Genomic DNA, 19,697 nt, shown 5'->3' with positions numbered 1-19,697 from the left:
ATCAGCATATTAGAATAATTTCTGAAGGATCATGTGACTCTGAAGACTGGAGTAATGATGCTGAAAATTCAGCTTTGCATCACAGGAAATAAATTACATTTTAAAATATATTCAAATAGAAAACGAACCGTAATAATATTTCACAATATTACTGATTATAAATGATGAATCGTATTATTTCTGTCATTTTCAGAATTGTTAATCATGCACGGAACAAGATTTGATAAAAAACATTTATAAATAAACATATACTGCTTTGTGTTTTGAAAGCTACTGTACACATTTTCCACAAGACAGCAGAAATAGTTTTTATATATTTGCTTTGATAGCATAAGAGATTTTTTTAATAAAACATCAGATTTCAAACTCTTTAGTTATCATTATACATTATCATAAATATTCATTTAATAATTCAGTAAAAAAGGAAAATAAATCATTTTTCCCCACCAAAAATAATTATAGTGCAAAATACATATCCCTGTTTTTAACCTTTTCAATATTCTAAAACAAGCCTTACTTGATTCATGTAAAATCAAACTTATACTATCAATCTGTCAAGCTATCTGATGATATAGCAGTTTGCAGGGCTGAAGGACACAAATAATTATAGTTTAATCACTTGAATACTACATAACAAGCACTGACCCATAAATACTGTAGAAAAGCAGACAGGAATCCATATGTAAATATTATTTATGGTATAAACTAAAGCATGATTACAATAAAAATACATCTAAGGAAAACAACATCCACAAACTTTACCGTATGGCCTTCAAACACACACGTTTAGTTGACATATCCTCAGAGGAGACACTTTACACACATGCCTTTAATGTGCAACTTTTCCTATGGCATGAGATGTGGACAAACAAACAACAGAAAATGAACACGAGTAAACCAACTAAACTGTGACTTTGTTTCAGAAAGGCCTACATCAATTATGACCGTGTTGAGACATTTTTTAATTAGTGCGGAAAATGCACTATTTATAGTGTGGTTTAATGATGCGAGTCAGGCTAAATCTCTATTGATTTTCTTGTGATATATACAGCTCTATTACAGAAACAACTGATTAAGAAGCTGCACAGATCGCAAACACACAACTCAAACCACACAGGCTTGTAACCAATAAAGAATGACACACTTTTCTGTCTTTGATCGAAATAACACACTGTGATATTCTCTATAAAGCTATTGGAACAGCGTATCTACAAATGAGATCATTTGGATTAATGGCAGAACTGCAAAATATTTGTCGATTTCAACATTATTAAAAATATTTATAAACTAATTTGCTTAGTGTTATGCAAATTAACACATCTGTATTCTCTGTTTTGGTTTTGCACCTGTTTAAATGTGGTTAATGTTTTTTAACAAATAATTCAAATGATTTTCAATTATAATAGAAGTGCATTAATTATAAATATAATTCTGAAAATTAGTCATACACAAAATGATAATATTGTAAAATATAAAATGATAATAAAAAAATATTTAGAAATAAATCTATACTGCTTTGTTTTTTCAAATACTACAAAACAACAGAATATTGAAAACTGAAAGACAAATACAGACTTAGTATATTTTGATCTTGCGCTCATTAAATGTATAATAAATATATATTTTAATAATTACTTCAAATAATAATTAACAATTAACATTTTAAAATGAGTAAAATAAATGTTCAAATTAACCTACATTTTTGAAAAGTATTTGTTGGTGATTTCAGAATTGTTACTCATGCACGGAACAAGATTAAATATATTTATAAACAAAAATATACACAGGTCAGATCTGTAGATGATGTAATTAAATATGGGATTCATAATAAATATACAGTATTTTAGTAATTATTCTAAATAATTTTAAATAATAATCAAATAACTTTTTAAAAAGTAAAAGTTTTTTTTTTTTGGTCAATTTCAGAATTGTTAATCATGCACAGAACACGATTACAAATATTTATAAATAAAAATATACAGCTTTGTGTTTTAAAGCTACTGTACACATTTTCAGACAGCAGAAAATTAAAAACAGGTCAGACCTGTACATGACGTAATATTTGAGCAATTTAATGCAATAAACTGTATATTTTAGTAATTATTTCAAAGAATTTGAAATAATTAACATTTTAAAAAGTAAAAGTATTTTTTTGTCGATTTCAGAATTGTTAATCATGCACAGAACAAGATTACAAATATTTATAAATAAAAACATACCGCATTGTGTTTTGAAAGCCACTGTACACATTTTCCACAAAACAGCAGAAAATTAAAAACAGGACAGACCTGTAGATGATGTGATATTTGAATAATTTACAACAATGTTCAATGTTTTGATCTAGTGCCTGCTGGAATGTGGTATTTATATTAAATTAATAATAAATCACATTCGCATGTTTTTCTTATTTAAAAATAAATTAAATGACTAAAGTAAATCACTAAATTAATCTAAATTTCCCAGAATGTTCGAAGCAGCTTGGCTGCATTAAAGCCGAACTCAACCATTAATAATGATTTAACGGGAAAAGGAAGTAACAGAGGATCTGTTCGGAATCCTGTCTTTCGCCAAAAATAATTTCACCCAGATTCTGACCGTTACTAAAAGAGAAACGCTGGAAAAGGACTAAACTTTTCAGAGATTTTCACAGATCGCACAAACGCCAGCGTTTACCAGAAGTCTGGATAAAACTCCACTCCACACACAGATGCTCTCAGTCTGTGCCGCCTCCATGTTAAACAGCAATTATCTCTTCACTCCCCACGGTTTACCTCAGCTCCAGCGTTCACGTGGGTCGAGAAACATTCTTACCTGCAGCGAGTTCAGGAGGCTGAAGACGTACGCGATAATCACGGAGAACGGCACCAGGACACCACAGAGCCACGTCAGGCCCAGGATCGGCAGCAGGACCAGCACAGCTTTCACTGCTGCCCTAAAAGCAGACAAATGATATGAAAAACACTTTATTTTATTATATTCGTGCATATATATGGTTGCACACACACACAGACAGATTTCAGGGGTCACAACAGGACCTGCTGCTTATTCTCACGTTGTGACAATTTCCACGCTAAATCGCTTTTAATTCTGTTTAGTATAAAATTACCTCCCTATTCAGGTAACCGCTAAAGCGAACCAGCTGTGGTCCGAACGGGCCGTGCCAAGCGGAGGAAGCGTGTGTTTGATTTTCCTTGGATCCCACCACCGGCTTTCAAGAGCCACACACAGGGGCCCTCTGAGGGCCCCCACCTCAGCGACTGATGCTGGAGGTCCAGACGCGTCGAAATGTTGGGTACGTGTGGCAGCTTAATTTGCGTTGTGGTTATTTATGGTCTCAAGGAGAAGCTGAATCTATAAACCAACAGGAGAATCGGTATAAAGGCCTGTTTTTAAAAAATATAACGCTGAGGTGCTGCAGCGACCGAGCTGTCTGAAAGTTTACTTTTGAGGGGAAAAAGCGTCGAATCGTTCCATTAATGGCCCAAAAAACAAACAAAACATTTGATGTTGAAAGAGGCTGTAATGTGCAAATAGATCATTTTAATAGGAAACCAAAATGACTAGGATCAGTCAGACTGCACAAGCAGACGGGAGCACAGCTGTGAAAGGGCGCATCCATGTGGCCACATGAGAAAGCGTACTGAGCAAGAGAGATGTCCTACCTTATCTGCTCGGAGACCTGCTCTTCTGGGCTGGTGTTCAGAGTCATCATCAAAGATCTCCTCTTGGCTGTGGTGATGGTGATCACGACCACACGGGTCAGAATCATGATATTCACCTTAAATAATAAAACATTTTTTTAAAAATGCATTATTATTATTATTATTAAACATACACATATATATATGCAAGTGCACATATATATAAAAATAAAGTGTTACTTTTTGTATTATGTAAAAATACATAATATAAACGTTATATATTAATGTAATAATTATTACATTGTTATTACACAGCCTATTAATTAACGTAATAATACAAATTATTAAAAATGTAATTTAAATTTTTAACTGTATACCAAAATGACACACACATACACACACACACTTATATATATATATATATATATATGCATTTATTTTATGTTATTTTGTTATTAAATACACTAAAACGTTTTTGCCGTGTGTTATTGTTTTTATTATTATTAAGTGCAAATATATAAAAAGAACATTTTGTATTGTATAAAAATACATAAAACAATATAAACTTTATATAAATGTTATATATTAATGTAATAACAAAAACATGCCAAAAATACACCAGAAAATAAAGTATACCAAAAATAACACACTATATTATCATAAAAATATTGCATATTGTAACATTATAAAAATACAATAAATTAAATGTGTAATAAAAACCTTTTATTTTATATTTTTATATCTGTATGTATTTATTTTGTTATTAAACACGCATAAAAACATTTATCATGTTATTTATGCTGTTTTATTTCTTTTTTGTTTGTTGCTGTTGTTGTTATTATACATATTAAATATATACATATACGTAAGTGCACATATATAACAAATTAAAAGAACATTTTGCCACTATATAAAAATACATGAAACTATATAAACTTTATACAGATGTTATATATGAATGTAACTGTTACTACATTATTACTATTATAAAGCTCATGTATTAATGTAATAATACAAATGATAATAATACTTTTTTGTAATTACATTTTTTTGTAACCGTATATACCAAAAATAACACACTATATTATTATAAAAATATTGCATATTGTAACATTCTACAAAAAAACAACACGCACACACATAATATAAAATGTTTATAATATAAAAAAAGTTTTATTTTATATATTTTATACGTGTATGTATTTATTTTATTGTGTTAATGTTGTTATAAAACATACATACAAATATTTTTGGCATATGTTTTTCATTAATTCATTCCTTTATTTATTTATTTACTGCTTGTTATTATTACAATTATAAAAGAGAATAATGATTGAAGTAAAGACGCACCATAATAATGAAGATGACTGGTCCTGCAAAGCCCCATATGACGCCGTTCTGAACACTGAGCCAGCAGTGGCCGTCCGCTGAGTAATTCCCAGCAGCAGAGGCCAGTGTGATGGCAACGATCAGCACAGGCAGACCTGTTAAACCACACACATTTCTATATCACACGTGTCGTTTTAAAGCCCGGCACTGTTTTTCAAATGTGCGGCTTGAAAAGTATGCTTATGCTATTTTTCTTTCAAACAAATGGTTTGCGGTAACATTTTAAGGGTGCAAATACTTTGCTGTATAAGGTTGAATATAAATGTCTCAGCTTACATGGCAGGTGTTGACTATCAATGTTTAATTTTCTACAGTTTGGATGTTAATTTATTAGTTTTAATGTCTAATTTAAGAAAAATTATATGTGAATATTCAGTGCCATCAAATCAACAGGAAACCTGCATTCCTGTACTCTTGAACCCAATTAATAACTGCGCAGTACAACAGATTGAAGAGGAGATTGGGGGCGGAGTCGCATTACCCCAGCCAATCAGGTAGTAGTATTTCATGTGTCGGTCCTCGCTCAAATTAACGCTCACTACTTTGCTCCAGAGCAGCAGGCCCTCCACCAGCATCCAGCTGAACGCTGCCATGAAGAACAAATGCATCAGAGCTGCCACAAGCGTGCAGGCCACCTACAGGGCAAAGGTCAGAGAGCAGGCGGTCAAGGGTCAAAAGATCAAACAGCCACACAAATGCAGCCGTACTTATCCAGCTTATCCAACGCCAAATATGGCTACAGCACTAATGTTGTTTTAAGACACTGTCAGACTGCTGCTACTAAGGTTGTTCTAGAAATAGACTATGAATTAAAAATTCAATATCATAGCCCTGATAGCATTTAATAAAGCAATAAGCCACTAGAGGATGTGCGTTAGAGTGATTTTGAACTTGACTCCCTTAAACATAGTAAAAACACTGTAACACTTGACCTCGCATGGCGTATACTATCCGATTCTGTTACATTAATATTATTAATACACTTATATCACAGTTTTAAACAGAATTACAGTTTATTGTGTACAGCAGTGTTGTTGTAAACTAAAATAATAAAAATTTCAATTTTAAATTCTTGAAATAAAGCTGAAATTGGATGAAAACTTGAAATAAATCTTAAAAGAAAAAAAAATTACTAAAAGTACTAAAGTACTAAAATTACTGAACTAAACTTAAAAAATATATATATTATTATCTAAAATTGTATTTGTTTTATATTGTTTTACATTTATTTTATATACTGTATATAATGTTATTTCATTATTAATTATTTTGGTAACACTTTACATTAAGGTTCCATTTGTTAACTATATTTAATGCATTAACTAACATTAACAATGAGCAAAACATTTGTTACAGAATTTATTAATCTTTCTTAACATTAGTTAAGTTAGTTAGTCCATGTTAGCTCAGGACCAGTAACTAACATTAATATATGCAAATTTTGATTTTAAAAAGTTTAAACACATATTTACGCAAGATTAATAAATGCTTTAGAAGTATTTTTCATTGTTAGTTTATTGGAACTAATTGTAAAGTGTTATATTATTTTATATATAAAAATAATAATAAAATCATAAAATATTCTTATGCATAGCTGTGTTATCAACTAAAGCTAAATCTAGAATAATTTTAGAAAATGTTAAATAACTGAAATAAAGTGGAAATAAAATAAATATTAGATAAAAAAACTTAAATAGAAAAAATTTAAATGTTACCTTCACAGTTAACTGAAATAACTAAGTTTAGGTTGAAGTACTAACATTTATAAATAAATAAAGTAATCCTATACAGAAATATACATTAAAAAATTAAAATGTCAAAGCCACATAAAATTATTAGGACTAAAAATAATTAAACTACAATAATTAAATTATAATAAAATAATTATAATTAAAACTGAAAATTAAAAATTAAAGCTCATTCAAAATATTATTTAATACTATAATCAAGCATATAAATAATGCTAAAATAGCACTGCTGTATAAATAATAACAAATAATAACAAAAAGCAATGAATTAGCATCTTAATCATTAATTAATTAAATATTCTGTTAAAATATACCAACAATTACACCCAAATTTTAAATGTAATGCTACCAAATAAACGTGTGAAAAACACCAAACCTTATTATGAACAGCAGAACCACTGCAGAGAAGGACAATTTGAGCACAAGTCAGAGAAACAAAAAGATTTTTGTGAACTGATGTCCGATCTGATTTCGGGATGCTGTTTAAAAACAAAACAAAACAAAACACTTTTTTGTCATATATGCATTTTTCGCAATCATTCAGACACATTTTGACAATGACAAATAAGGCAAAATAACTATTTTATTTTGGTAACCCAGATGAAGTATGTGTGTGGGTTGATTAGCGGCAAACAGGCCATCAATCTCTTAAAGAAACCAGATTGGCTGATTAACCTCTCTTTGTGTGACCCTTCCCTTTAATTAACTCCCCTGTAATGCCACCATAAAACTTCAGCTTCAGGCTCATTTGGCACAGAGCACTAATTAGCCGATTAGTGGTTTTCAATACTTATTCAGCCTCAGAACTGAGCGCTATTGACGGTGTACTTCTGAGAGTCAAGCAAATGTTATGCTGTCGTGACCCTTCTGAACCCTACGCTGGAAGTTAGACATCATAAAAGAGAGCGAATCAAATGCTGCCAGAGCACATCATGCAGAGTTTACCCAACAGAAGCACACTGCTCTTGTCATGCAGGTAGTGCATCGGTGAAAAGCACTTACTCTAACACGGTAAACAGCATCAAGGTCACCACCAGTGCGCAGAGAGACGCTCCGGATCCGATAAACGTCAGCTTTGTCAGAATGCTCTCCTCTTTAGCACTCCACTGCGGGAGAAAAGACCCATCAAAACACAACCATCTCGTATTCCTAACGCTCTGTCTGGAATCTCTGTATTCCAATCTAACTACCGTGTATATGAGGACTGATTTCATTACTGCACTGGAGTGGTGCTTAGGCATTAATGCGAGATCAGATTTGCTCTTTATAAAGTTCTGCAGACGAACTTCTCACATAATGCTCAATACAAAACCACAAAGACTATGATTAAGGCTCGCTTGCGTTTGTAAGCTAACAGTGACCTCTATTGGACAGATTGTGTTATAACCGAAAATGTGATCAGTGAGGATAGTTTATGTAAAAGGTCAAACTGGCTTAACAACACTTTTCAGGCAATAACAACTTTTAGACTTACATATTGTACCATATTTATATTTTTATTTAGAAATATATATATTAGGGGTGTAAATCGGATGGTTCGTCACGATACAATACGAAATTGATTCTCATACCCAGTGATATGATATTTGCTGATACCTCAAAAAATTGTACGATACGATTACAATTTGATTCAGGAGTATATCGATCGATATATCGATATTATTATATGATATACCTATTTTAAACAAACATCTACATTTTTATTAACTCATAAATGCAACCAAAATATATAACATGAACATTTATCTCAAATTTTCACATCTTGTACCTCAATTGGGACATTCACAACAACAACAAAAAAATAGGCCTATACTTTTTTTTTTTTTTTAAATAATAAAGAAAATAAACAACTGGAAAAACAATTCTGGCTGCTACTATGCAGAGGTGGGACCAAGTCATTGTTTTGCAAGTCACAAGTAAGTCTCGAGTCTTTGCATTCAAGTCTCGAGTCAAGTCCCGAGTCAAGACAGACAAGTCCCAAGTCAAGTCTCGAGTCAAAATAGGCAAGTCCAAGTCGAGTTGCAAGTTGCAAAAGTCCTCAACTTTTAACTTCAAGTCTTAAACAAGTCATTAGTGCTCTTTGCCCAAATTAGTGTCTCAGTATTAATTCCCATATCAAATTTACAGTAATTTATATCAGGAAGTCGGGTAGAATATGTTTTTACATAAGTTTAATTTAATGTGAGATGGGTGCCCTTAGTAAAACTACTCAAGTTCAATTTAGGGATTGTGCCAAAATAGGACAAGCAGTGAGAAAAAAAAAAAAAAAAAAAAAATTTATTAGTAACAGAATATCAAAGACAACATAATTTCATAGAAATTACATGAAATACTTCAAAAGTAATTAAAATTAAAAGAAATATTTTTTTTAGAAATACTTTGCATGTGTGCATAAGAAGAATATATGCTAGGTGTTTGTTATATCTAAGCCAATGAGCCATTATTTGGAACCTCAATGAAACGGATTTAAAAACAGACAAACTCATGAAGACAGTCATTCAAAAATGCTGTGCTACCATTCTTTATAACTAAGAGTAACAAAGACAAAATGTTGTATGTTAAATGTTAAGTATATAATATGCATAGTTGATCGCTAAATTTAGGGGCTATATGTGCTATAGGCTACAGACTGATTTACAACACGTGAATTCAATTAATTATCCTGAAAGAAATAAAAGTGAAATGAGTACCTGGTGAAGGGGTCTTATATATAGACTACAATTCACAAATCATTTTGTGAAAGGACACTTCTTCAAATTATATTTTAAAATGATCATTAGGCCAATTGCTCCTTTATTTTTTTTTCTTCAAATTATAGCTAATTTTTTTTGCAATAATTAATTTTAAATCTAGCTTAAATCAAGGTTTATCTAATAATTATTTTGCACCAAACTTTAAACCTTTAAAAATAAGCAGGTTTACATTCTAACCCATCATTTTGATCCTGGATTTAAGTAATATTTGCACCATAACTTTAAACTCAGATTTAAATCTTGATTATGGATTAACTTTAAACTTAACTGAGGTTTAAATAAAATAAAATGCACATGCAATTAAAATATGCAACTGATTGAACAGTGGAGATCTGACAAAAAAAAAAAAAAGGTCTCGGAGAGGTGTTTACCAATAAAAATGAAAATTAAAGCACATCGAGGGGTCGTGGCGGGATGCGGATCCGTCACTCATGGTCCACCTCGGTGTCGGACAAACAAAAGAAGTGAGGAATATGTTTAGCATTTCACAGCAGCGGTCACGGTGATGATGAGGCGAGCACCAGTGATCTCCTTTCTCCTGCCCGCTCCGTACGTGTGTCTGCTGGGCGGCGATCAAACGGGCAGGGCAGCGCTTTTCACAAGCAGAGATAGCAACTACTTTTTTTCGTATCTCGGTTCTTTTGTTGTAAGTTATGCTATTATTCCATTAATTTATACTAGCATATACTGTATATCAAGCGCTCCCTGAAAGCAGTCTCTGGCTTACTGCCAGTCAAGCGCAAGCACACTGCACCCGTCTAGAGTGATAACGACGCTGATCTGATCAAGTCTTTCCGAGTCACAGGGCTCAAGTCCAAGTCAAGTCTCGAGTCATTGCTGTCAAAGTCTAAGTCGAGTCTCGAGTCTTCTTTAATTATGTCGAGTCGAGTCGCAAGTCATCAAATTTGGGACTCGAGTCCGAGTCAAGTCTCGAGTCATGTGACTCGAGTCCACACCCCTGCTACTATGTGCTCAGTGCTAAAAATATTTTCTACAGATAACCAAATTACAAGCAATAGCAGAAAATAAATACAATAGAACAAAGAGACAAGTTCAATAAACAGTGCTTTTCAGGGTTTTCAGCTCAGTCTAAAAGAAATGTAATAAATGTAAAATAACTGCAAAAGCACGGATTTAATATAGCTTACTGATACTCATGCCTTTTCTTTCTCAGCTGATTATGTTAAGACATACTAACCGACTGTGTTTACTAGGATATTCGCCAAAATGCAAATTTTTATGTAATTTTGTCTTTATTTATTCATCCATGCACAAAAAAGTGGAAGAGAGCTCAATTCAGCATTCGCACGGCTGTCTGTGTGCGTGCGCTTTAGATGTGTGTGCAGAAAACTTCTCACACAACGGTCGACTGTTCCACAAACAATCCCCAGCGTATTTAATGCTCGCCTTGTGCCTTCGGGCAGTCCTTATATTGACTCCTGATACGTGAGTTTTAACGAGAACGCACGCGTTGGCGGTAATGCATAGACATTATGTGAAAATGTGCACAGTGCCAAAATAAAGGTGCCTATTTATACAACATATCGATGTATCTATCAATCCATATCGATGAATCGTTACACATCTAATATATAAATATATATATATATGTATATATTATGTAATGCATTTAAGTAAACTTTATATATAATTATATTTTGTATTTTTTCTTAATATTTAATATATAAAATATTTTATATACCATATTTTTATTAGTATAAATAATATTCATAAATAAAATAAGAAAAGTGCATAAATACTGTATTTTATATATTTTAGATTATATATAGTTTGTGTGTATATAATAATAACAATAATAATAATAATAACAATCATTATTATTTTTATTGTTGAATTAGTTTGTATTATTAATAATTCATAAACAATAATAATAACAACAATAACCAATTGAGTATTATATCTTATTCCAAGTAAGTAAGTAAGTCGTGACGTATTGTCAAGTATGGTGACCCATACTCGAAATTGGTGCTCTGCATTTAACCCATCCAAGTGCACACACACAGCAGTGAGTGAACAAATGCACACACACACACACACAGTGAACACACACCCGGAGCAGTGGGCAGCCATTGCTCCAGCACCCGGGGAGCAATTAGGGGTTCGGTGCCTTGCTGAAGGGCACCTTAGTCATGGTATCGAAGGTGGAGAGAGTGCTGTTCATTCACAATCCCCACCTTCAATTCCTGCCGGCGCGAGAATCGAACCAGCAACCACACACACACACACACACACACATCATATTTATATTAGTGTGTGTGTGTGTAAGTAAAAAATTTTTATCTACCATATTTTCATTAGTATAAATAATTTATTCAAAAATAAAATAAGTAATGTATATAAATAATATTGTTTTACTACTTATTATTCTACATTTATATTTGTATATTTTTATAACATATTTATTAGGGATGTGACGAGATCTCTTTTTAATCGTTAAAAATTGAGTGCAATCGTGATTCAAACACCCACGCGTCTTATTCCTGAATGACAACGATTCAGCTGTCTATTAAGACTGTTTCACATCGCGAGTGTCAGTGGAGCGGGAGATGTTGATGAATCAGAGGGTCGACCATCATCACGCTTCCGATGTGAATGCGGTCAGACTAAACACGCGCTGCTCAAGCTCCACTGACGCTTACGATGTGAAACAGGTGTTAAAGACATTCAAATCTGCATTCATGCTGCTGCTGATCCAGAAAGAGCAACACAAACAGTCTTTTCAACCACACATCATTATTCCTTTGTTACAGACATTTAAATAACAGAAGTACTGGGATAAAAGTTTATAGTTTGGGTATAAACACTTATTGCAGTGTTTCCCCCACCATTATTTTAGGGGGCGGCCTGCCCCCAACAGCCCCTGAAGGTCAAGTTAATTCACAATAAATAGCCTTATGTTATTTATCTTATTTACACGACGGCATGTCATTTCTGTCTCTACGTTACATGGTCGCGCTCTCTATATCGCGCGCACAGCGGAGTTCCGCCCCGGTTCGCACACACACACACACAAACGTAAGCGCACACAGAAGTGAGCACGCTCCCACTCCTATTTGTAAATATTAAGCCGCAAAACGACTATTTAAATATGACTTCTGCCTGTTTCTGTGCTAATGTATGGCGCAGACGCGCGGGTTTGTTCACTACTCATACAGAAGCCCGCGTGACGCTTTCGGTGATATTAACGTCTGTCGTCTCACTAAATGAGGACATAAATATATGAACAACATCTCCAGAACTGCTCTGAGAGTCACTTCATGAGCATTCGAGCGTTTCATTTGAGAAAAGCTATCCTCGTATCATATACACAGAAATGTAAAGGTATTCACGGCAATCCGTCAAAATTAAAGTTTGGTTTCACTTGAAGACATTGGGCAGAAATATATTACTACTGTTCAGTAGAACGTACGTAATAAACTACTACTACTAAAACTATTAAAACCTTATCTTTAAGGAATAATCATACAATGTCTTCAATGTTATTATCAATATTAAATCCCCTTTATTTTCCAAAAAATAAGATTTGTTTAATTTTTATTCATTAAAATCTAAATTAAAGGAATGTTTTTATGCCGGAAAAAAAAAAAAACGGAACACACCCCAAGTCTTTTTAAAAGACTTAAGCAATGAATATTTTGTCAGAACAACTAGTAAATTACGTTATTTTGTGAGAGAATCATGATCTCCAATTTATTAAAAAAAAATAATAATTGTGATTCTCAATTTATCCAGAATCGTGCAGCTCTAGTTTACATGATGTTTATTGCTGAATATAATTCATTAAAATATAAGTCTAATTTCAGAGTTTAAGTATAAGCTGATTTCAAAATGCAACTACATTTTTTGCACTTTGTGTTTTTCAGTTGAATAAAAGACTATTTTCCCTATATATTTCATCACTGAGGTTTTTTTTTTTAAAGTCTAAAAATCTCGTCTCTTCTCGTTCCCGTGAACCCAGTCTCATGTCTCGTCTCGTGGGATAAGTGTTTCGTAACACCACTAATATTTATATATTAGTTTCTGTGTGTATATAAACATACATTTTTGTAATATAAATATAGTATAATAAAAACAATATAAGAAGTTTATTTTTTTTCATTTTCAAAAATCCTGTTTTTTTATGTTTTCGTGTTTTTATGGTTTCATTGTGTTAGTTAGTTGTATTTGTTCGTTATTTTTTACCTAATCAAAATAGCCCGACTGCAGTTTGATTGAGATTAATAGGAATGCACAATGAAAAAAAACATGATTTTTGAAAGTTGTAAAAAAAGAGTTATCTGTTTTGGCAAATGAACTCTTCATATATAAAATGTAAACATATTCTTTGTTAGATTTTTGTAACAGTTGAAAGCACAAAGTCTAAACATACCCTGTGCTCCATATAATTCATGAGGACAGCAAAATTGGTGGTGTGGTTGCAGAAGCAGGAAGTGACATCAGGAGGAGAAGGCAGTACTCTGCACCCTTTACTGGACCAAGCACTTGTATGACCCTCCCTTTGGACATGAGACACTACATCAGACCCAAACAAGAGGCTGTAATATGACATGACATCTGTTAGCAGTTTTATAATAGTATTACGTTCTCTTACATGATATTCCAGAAGACGCAGACGGGAGTGACTTGTTTGGAATGCTCTGCCTAAAGAAGAAAAAGGAAAATCATTATCTTGATATCATTTAAAACTATTAGTTTTATTTTTTCTGTTTTCACTTCTTCAACTGATTCAATTTTAATTAAAGTTTTAGTAATTTTGTTGTGTTGTCATTTTTATTAGCTTGTCTATATAGTTAATAATTAATATTTAGTTTTAGTTATTTTAGTACTTAAAAGTTAAACTAAATGAAAATAAGAAATAGAACAAGTTAGTTATATATATATATATATATATATATATATATATATATATATATATATATATATATATATATATACACACATTTTATTTTATTTTTTTTTCGTTAATGTTTATTTTATTCTCAGTCAGAGGTTAATCAAATGTTTTCACTTCTTAAAACGTTTTTAAGTGTCTTTTTACCATAATCCCAGAGGATAGGGTGTACTGGACAGATACAGGAATATTTTCTGCCCTGGAAACATCTCGAACTGTTGCTGAGATTACTGCTGTGGCCAGCTGACCAGTGTGATGCCTGCAAATACATGAACAAAACAGTGTTAATATAATGTAAACATTATTATTGGTGTAGAAAATTCAGCAAGGCTCATGCTAACCTCTTGTCTGCCTGTTGGTCAGAATGGGTTTTCACCTCTAGTCTGGACAACATCTCTAACAGGTTACTGTAGTAGGTATGAATAATCATCACTTCCTTGTGGCCTGTCAAAAAATATTAGCTTCTGATTAAGATCTTAATCATGACATTTATCTGTAGAAATAAGAAAACTACCCAAAAACCCTTCATGTCTCACCCAGAGAAAAGACTCGCTGCATTTCTGACTCTGGTATGAGGATCTCATCAAGGCTGCCGAACTGTACGCCGTGACCTGAGGGCTTGAACACACAACCGCAGCTCATTGGCGTCAGCCTCCGCGGCTCTAGATGAATATCTAAGGAAGCAATTGATCTCGTGACTCTCAAAATAACAAAAACTCATCATTGTTTGTACAGTTTTTATGGTGGGACAACTAAAATTGCCATGGCTAAATGGTAATAACTGCTTGAATGCAATGAGCTTTATCTTTATTGCTCTACCTCTCAAGGTAGCAAATATTGACTACCATTTTTCAGAGGTCAGAGATGATGCTACCTAGTAATGCCAACTGAGGCAAAAAACCACTGTACCCATGTTCTTTGTTGACATTGTGAAGCTTTTGCGCTCGGTCCAGAGAACATCCGCCAGCATACACAGCAGCTTGTCAATGTTCTCCACCATTGTCAGCGGTCCAGGGTAATTCTAAGAAAATATAGGAAACTGACTCATAAACTTGACAGAAGAATGATCCTTTTTAGAGGATTTGGTTTCAGAAGAGTCCATTTCAGTCTCATAACATACCCCATGTGCTACCAAATCCTCCCATTGTTCGGCCATGTCAGGGTTGATGAGCCCACTGACTAGTTCCAAGCAATTGCGGATCATAGATATGAAGACATCAGTGGAAACAACTATTTTATTGAGTTGAGTGGCCTTATCGATGGTTTCTGTGAGGTACAGAAGATCAGAATGTGTGAGGATGTCTGCTTCGCGGTCCATAACTCTCAATATGGCACTCAAGAGGGAAACATGACGAGTCAGATCATTCTCAGGGAACAAGGTTACATTTGTATCCTGTGGAGAAAGAGGAAGATAATGTAAGTTCAAGTCATTAGACAATTATATTGTATGTCTGTGACAATAGTGACTGTATTTGGATCTTTGTAGTGGATGTTTATAGTGAATCTAATAAAAATCAGCAGTGAGCTCTGTCTAACTCACAGGTTTGGAATGAATCTCATTGCTGACTTGTGAGAAGAACGAGGTTCCAGGAAAACCAAAGTCCAGCTGCTCTGAAATGAAGAAGGAAAGTGCCTGGATGGTCAATCACATGGTCAAACGCACAAGAAACTGCATTTTAGGGCTCCAGACAAAACAAAAACACAACTCAAGAAAACAAAAAAATAACAAAACATTAAACACAAAATAAAAATGCAGAAGATAACAAAACAAATAAAACAAAAATGCAAAAGATAACAAAAAGCATAAAACAAAACAAAAAAATGCAAAAGATAGCAAATCAACGCAACTAAACAAAACACACGAACAAAAAGAAAATAGGGAGTCACTAGCTCCTAAAACACAATATTGAATGACTCTTACTTACACATTTTCATATGAACAGTGAATAAATAATGTAAGTCTCACAAGCTAAAAGTATACACCACAATAACGGTTAATTTTTAATAGGACGTCACTGAAAAATGACTTGCAGTTCAGCGAGTCACCATTGTGAACTTGGTAATATTCCAAACGATTCACTATTTCATAAATGATTTACAATTTCACAAATCTTTTTGATGGCCTCCATAAAAAGAACAGGTTCATAAGGATCATTTTTCCATGAATCGGACATCAGGTTATTTTTGTAAAATAATTTGCATTTGCAACCCACTAAGTTTCAGCTTGGAACGCTGAAAAGTACTTATCACACCTTTAAAGGTGAAAACAATATATTTTATTATTTTGTAAACGCATGTTACTGAGCGTATTATTCATTCATATGTTTCTTTTTTATTAACTTTCATAATATCCAAGTGACGGGAGGAAAAATTCCAGCACTACTTGTGATAAGGAGATATTTATTATAACAGTACCAACGCGTTTCAGCATAAGCGAAACGCGTTGGTACTGTTATAATAAATATAACAGTAGTGCTGGATTTTTTCCTCACGTTCCTGTATTTAGTTGTTCTCATGCACCTTGTGAGTGGTAAAGTTGCTCCAGACTCTACCCCATAATATCCAAGTGAAACAGACTTTTCTTCATCCGAACAATAACTAATGGACAGAACTAAGTCCCACCCTACATTTTTTATTTTTCAACAATCGGATTATTGAAAAATAAAAAATGTAGGGTGGAACTTAGTTCTGTCCATTAGTTTCACAGAATAAAATATATGTCACTACTTGTGTTACATTGGGTATTTAGTAGAGCTTCAGAAGGTCATAAAGCAGGTGATCACCTTTTGGGAACAGGCAAACACTTCCTCTGTGTGTAGTACATAAGTTATTAATGGGTTTTCCACTTGCAGGATCAAAGGCTACACAGGTCTTGGGAGAAATGATGGAAAGATTGTGATGCAGACTTGGATCCAACCCAGAGATGACCAGCTGGTCTTGTGGTTGGATTTTGGAACCTATAAGAATCAAGAACAAAAACCAGTTTAGCAGAAAATGGATCTTTTTGAGCAAATGCATCTGTCTGGGGCCACCGAACAGCCGGCAACCCAAGTTTGTTTCTAGTCTGCCAATTTCATGAGTCATAGTTCTTGAGCTCTCCAAGTCTGTAAAGACCATGTGTCCTCTCTTCAGAAAAAGAATAAGGGTCCATGACTCATGTGAAGTGAAGAGTATATTTTGAAGGGTGGGTCTCAGTATTACCACATGGATGAAATATTTACAACCATTTCAGCATGAGGTTACCAATCGAAACTTGACTGTATTCGCATGGTGGGAGAGTGGAAATTATTATGCAAAGACGTGAGATTGACATGGCGACTCTACCTTGACATGGCGAGGTCCCTCTACGTGTCTGCAGGGACGTCTCTATTTCCAGCGCGGACTCATTCCACTTGAAGAACAAACCAAAAGGGACGGCTGAGCAAAGTTTTTCCATGCTTTGGATTTCAGAGTCGACCAAGAAACGATCCCACATGTACAGCTGCGTAACGTTCCCACAAAGCGCCTTGTCGTTGTTGTAGCCCCCGTAGGTCTCCTGGTCTTGTCCAATCATGAAAAGGCCATCGCCTCCGATTTGACTGGTTGAGTTGAGGGAATTCCCAGAACCCACAACCGCTCCATCCACCCAGATGACCCACTTCCCGGTATTCCCGTCCCAACTGGCGCATACAAAGTGCCAGGAGGCATCGTTGGGAAAGCCAGTTATGTAGGAGGTGTTTGAACCATGCACCAGCAATGCAAGGTGAACTGGTTCGTTCCCGGTGATTTGTGCTTGGAGTTGGAATTCTTTAATGAACGACTGAATGGCGTACGAGAAGACAGTGGAAAGTCCGTGGGAAGTGGGATCAAGCTGGAGGTGAGCGCAAACCGTAAGCGCTTCCATGTTAGGGAACTTGTGGCGGAGGCGAGCTGATTTCCGGTGCGGACGCATTGGAAATTCCAGCATGTATATGTCTGGAGGACCTGGAAAACAACCTGTAATGTTTACTAAAGAACAATATTGCCAATGTAGCAAATATGAGGCGTGCTGGGAAACGTGGGATATGGTGCTCACCAGTTTTTTGTAACATGCCTGCACTTTCTATCCATACAGGTTGGGTGATATTTAGGGATCGTAGAAAACTGTTCAGCTTTTCAATCTCTTCAGTACTGGACACCATCACAAAAGACCCTGAACGTTGGAGGCAGAGGCTGCGGGCAACGTCCCATGGCTGTCGATCTGGCACGTACTCAGGGTAATAGTCATCGTGTGTAAGCAGCGTTCTGCTCTCCACTGTAAACACAGGGGTATTTTTGCTGACAAACACGAACAGCCTCACAGCTTATGCATTTGGCACTTTTCGATGTAAACAAATTGTACATGTGATTTCAAACTCTCCTTTGGATTGCTTTAGTTTCAGATCGTATCTTTCATATTAAAATCTGTTTTATATAATAGTGAGAGGATTGTAACATAAAACAGTCCTGCATGATTATATCTGAATTTTAAGCATGGCTAAACAATTACACTTTGAATGCTGTGATTACCTTTTTCCATGCAGTGATGAATGAGGACCTAGGGGAAAAATGTGCTTATATAAAAATAATATTGATTGAATTTAAATAGGTATTCATATAAGGAAAACCACATTTCGCCACATAATATTTAAACGTATATTGTATTATTGATTACTTACAATAACGTTGGAGCAAATAATTTTCAACAGATTCATCCTAAGAAACAAAATACTCATTAACAGTGACACAAGTGTAACTTTTTAATGAAAAAAAAAATTATAATAACATGAAAAAATACTTGTTTACTTAGTTTAAATAGTTTACTTCAGTTCATCTCGAGCAGAAACGTGAAATATTCATGAATTTGTAAATAAAAACTGAATAAAACGTCAATTACCTGATATGAGGTAAAGTTATAGTCGGAAGTCATAAATGTAATATATTATTTCGAAGAGTGAAGTTTAGCAGACGGTTGAGGCGCTTTCCGTTAGAAGTGTTGTGACTGAGAACTGAGTGAGCTCATGAGAAGCAGCGCGCGCCTCCCGCTCTGAGAGCAGTTCCCGCCACTCCCCTCACCAGCAACATAACTTTTATATTTGAGTTTGTGAGCGATAAAAAGAACTGCGTTTCACTCGGAGTGGTCGGTTCTAAATAATACATATTATTTTATTAAAATTTATGTAAACGATTGTTTATGGTGTAAAGAAATCGATTTTTGGCACCCGTAATTTTAACAATTTTTTAATTTTTAATTTAA

The 19,697-nt window shown here is 34.0% G+C and overlaps 1 protein-coding gene across 6 annotated transcripts in view; it reads right to left on the bottom strand.

The window, feature by feature from the left end:
• The window catches only part of LOC131530736 (adhesion G-protein coupled receptor D2), a 98,302-nt gene extending 78,807 nt beyond the window's left edge, over positions 1-19,495 (bottom strand). For 2 of the 6 annotated variants that reach the window (XR_009268466.1, XM_058761176.1), the window contains exons 1-20: positions 19,338-19,475; positions 19,120-19,156; positions 18,971-18,998; positions 18,498-18,716; positions 17,768-18,406; positions 17,227-17,400; positions 15,984-16,054; positions 15,564-15,836; positions 15,353-15,464; positions 14,980-15,117; positions 14,785-14,887; positions 14,591-14,702; positions 14,144-14,193; positions 13,922-14,048; positions 7,781-7,884; positions 7,155-7,257; positions 5,512-5,665; positions 4,992-5,125; positions 3,663-3,778; positions 2,812-2,927 (exon numbers count right to left, since the gene is read on the bottom strand). Coding sequence is in view for 5 of the 6 variants with exons in the window: in XM_058761176.1 (XP_058617159.1) it covers positions 2,812-2,927; positions 3,663-3,778; positions 4,992-5,125; positions 5,512-5,665; positions 7,155-7,257; positions 7,781-7,884; positions 13,922-14,048; positions 14,144-14,193; positions 14,591-14,702; positions 14,785-14,887; positions 14,980-15,117; positions 15,353-15,464; positions 15,564-15,836; positions 15,984-16,054; positions 17,227-17,400; positions 17,768-18,406; positions 18,498-18,716; positions 18,971-18,998; positions 19,120-19,155 (2,809 nt within the window). In the remaining variant the exon portion in view is untranslated. Of the gene's footprint in view, positions 1-2,811; positions 2,933-3,662; positions 3,779-4,991; positions 5,126-5,511; positions 5,666-7,154; positions 7,258-7,780; positions 7,885-13,921; positions 14,049-14,143; positions 14,194-14,590; positions 14,703-14,784; positions 14,888-14,979; positions 15,118-15,352; positions 15,465-15,563; positions 15,837-15,983; positions 16,055-17,226; positions 17,401-17,767; positions 18,407-18,497; positions 18,717-18,970; positions 18,999-19,119; positions 19,157-19,337 lie in introns of all 6 variants that reach the window. The other 4 variants (XM_058761172.1, XM_058761174.1, XM_058761173.1 and 1 more) reach the window with 3 other exon arrangements.
• Between the last annotated feature and the right edge of the window lie 202 nt (positions 19,496-19,697).

This window comes from Onychostoma macrolepis, chromosome 22, assembly GCF_012432095.1.
Source record: "Onychostoma macrolepis isolate SWU-2019 chromosome 22, ASM1243209v1, whole genome shotgun sequence".
Classification (NCBI taxonomy): Eukaryota; Metazoa; Chordata; class Actinopteri; order Cypriniformes; family Cyprinidae; genus Onychostoma; species Onychostoma macrolepis.
Note: the sequence above shows the minus strand (reverse complement) of the source record. Positions and strands in the feature narration are given on the sequence as shown.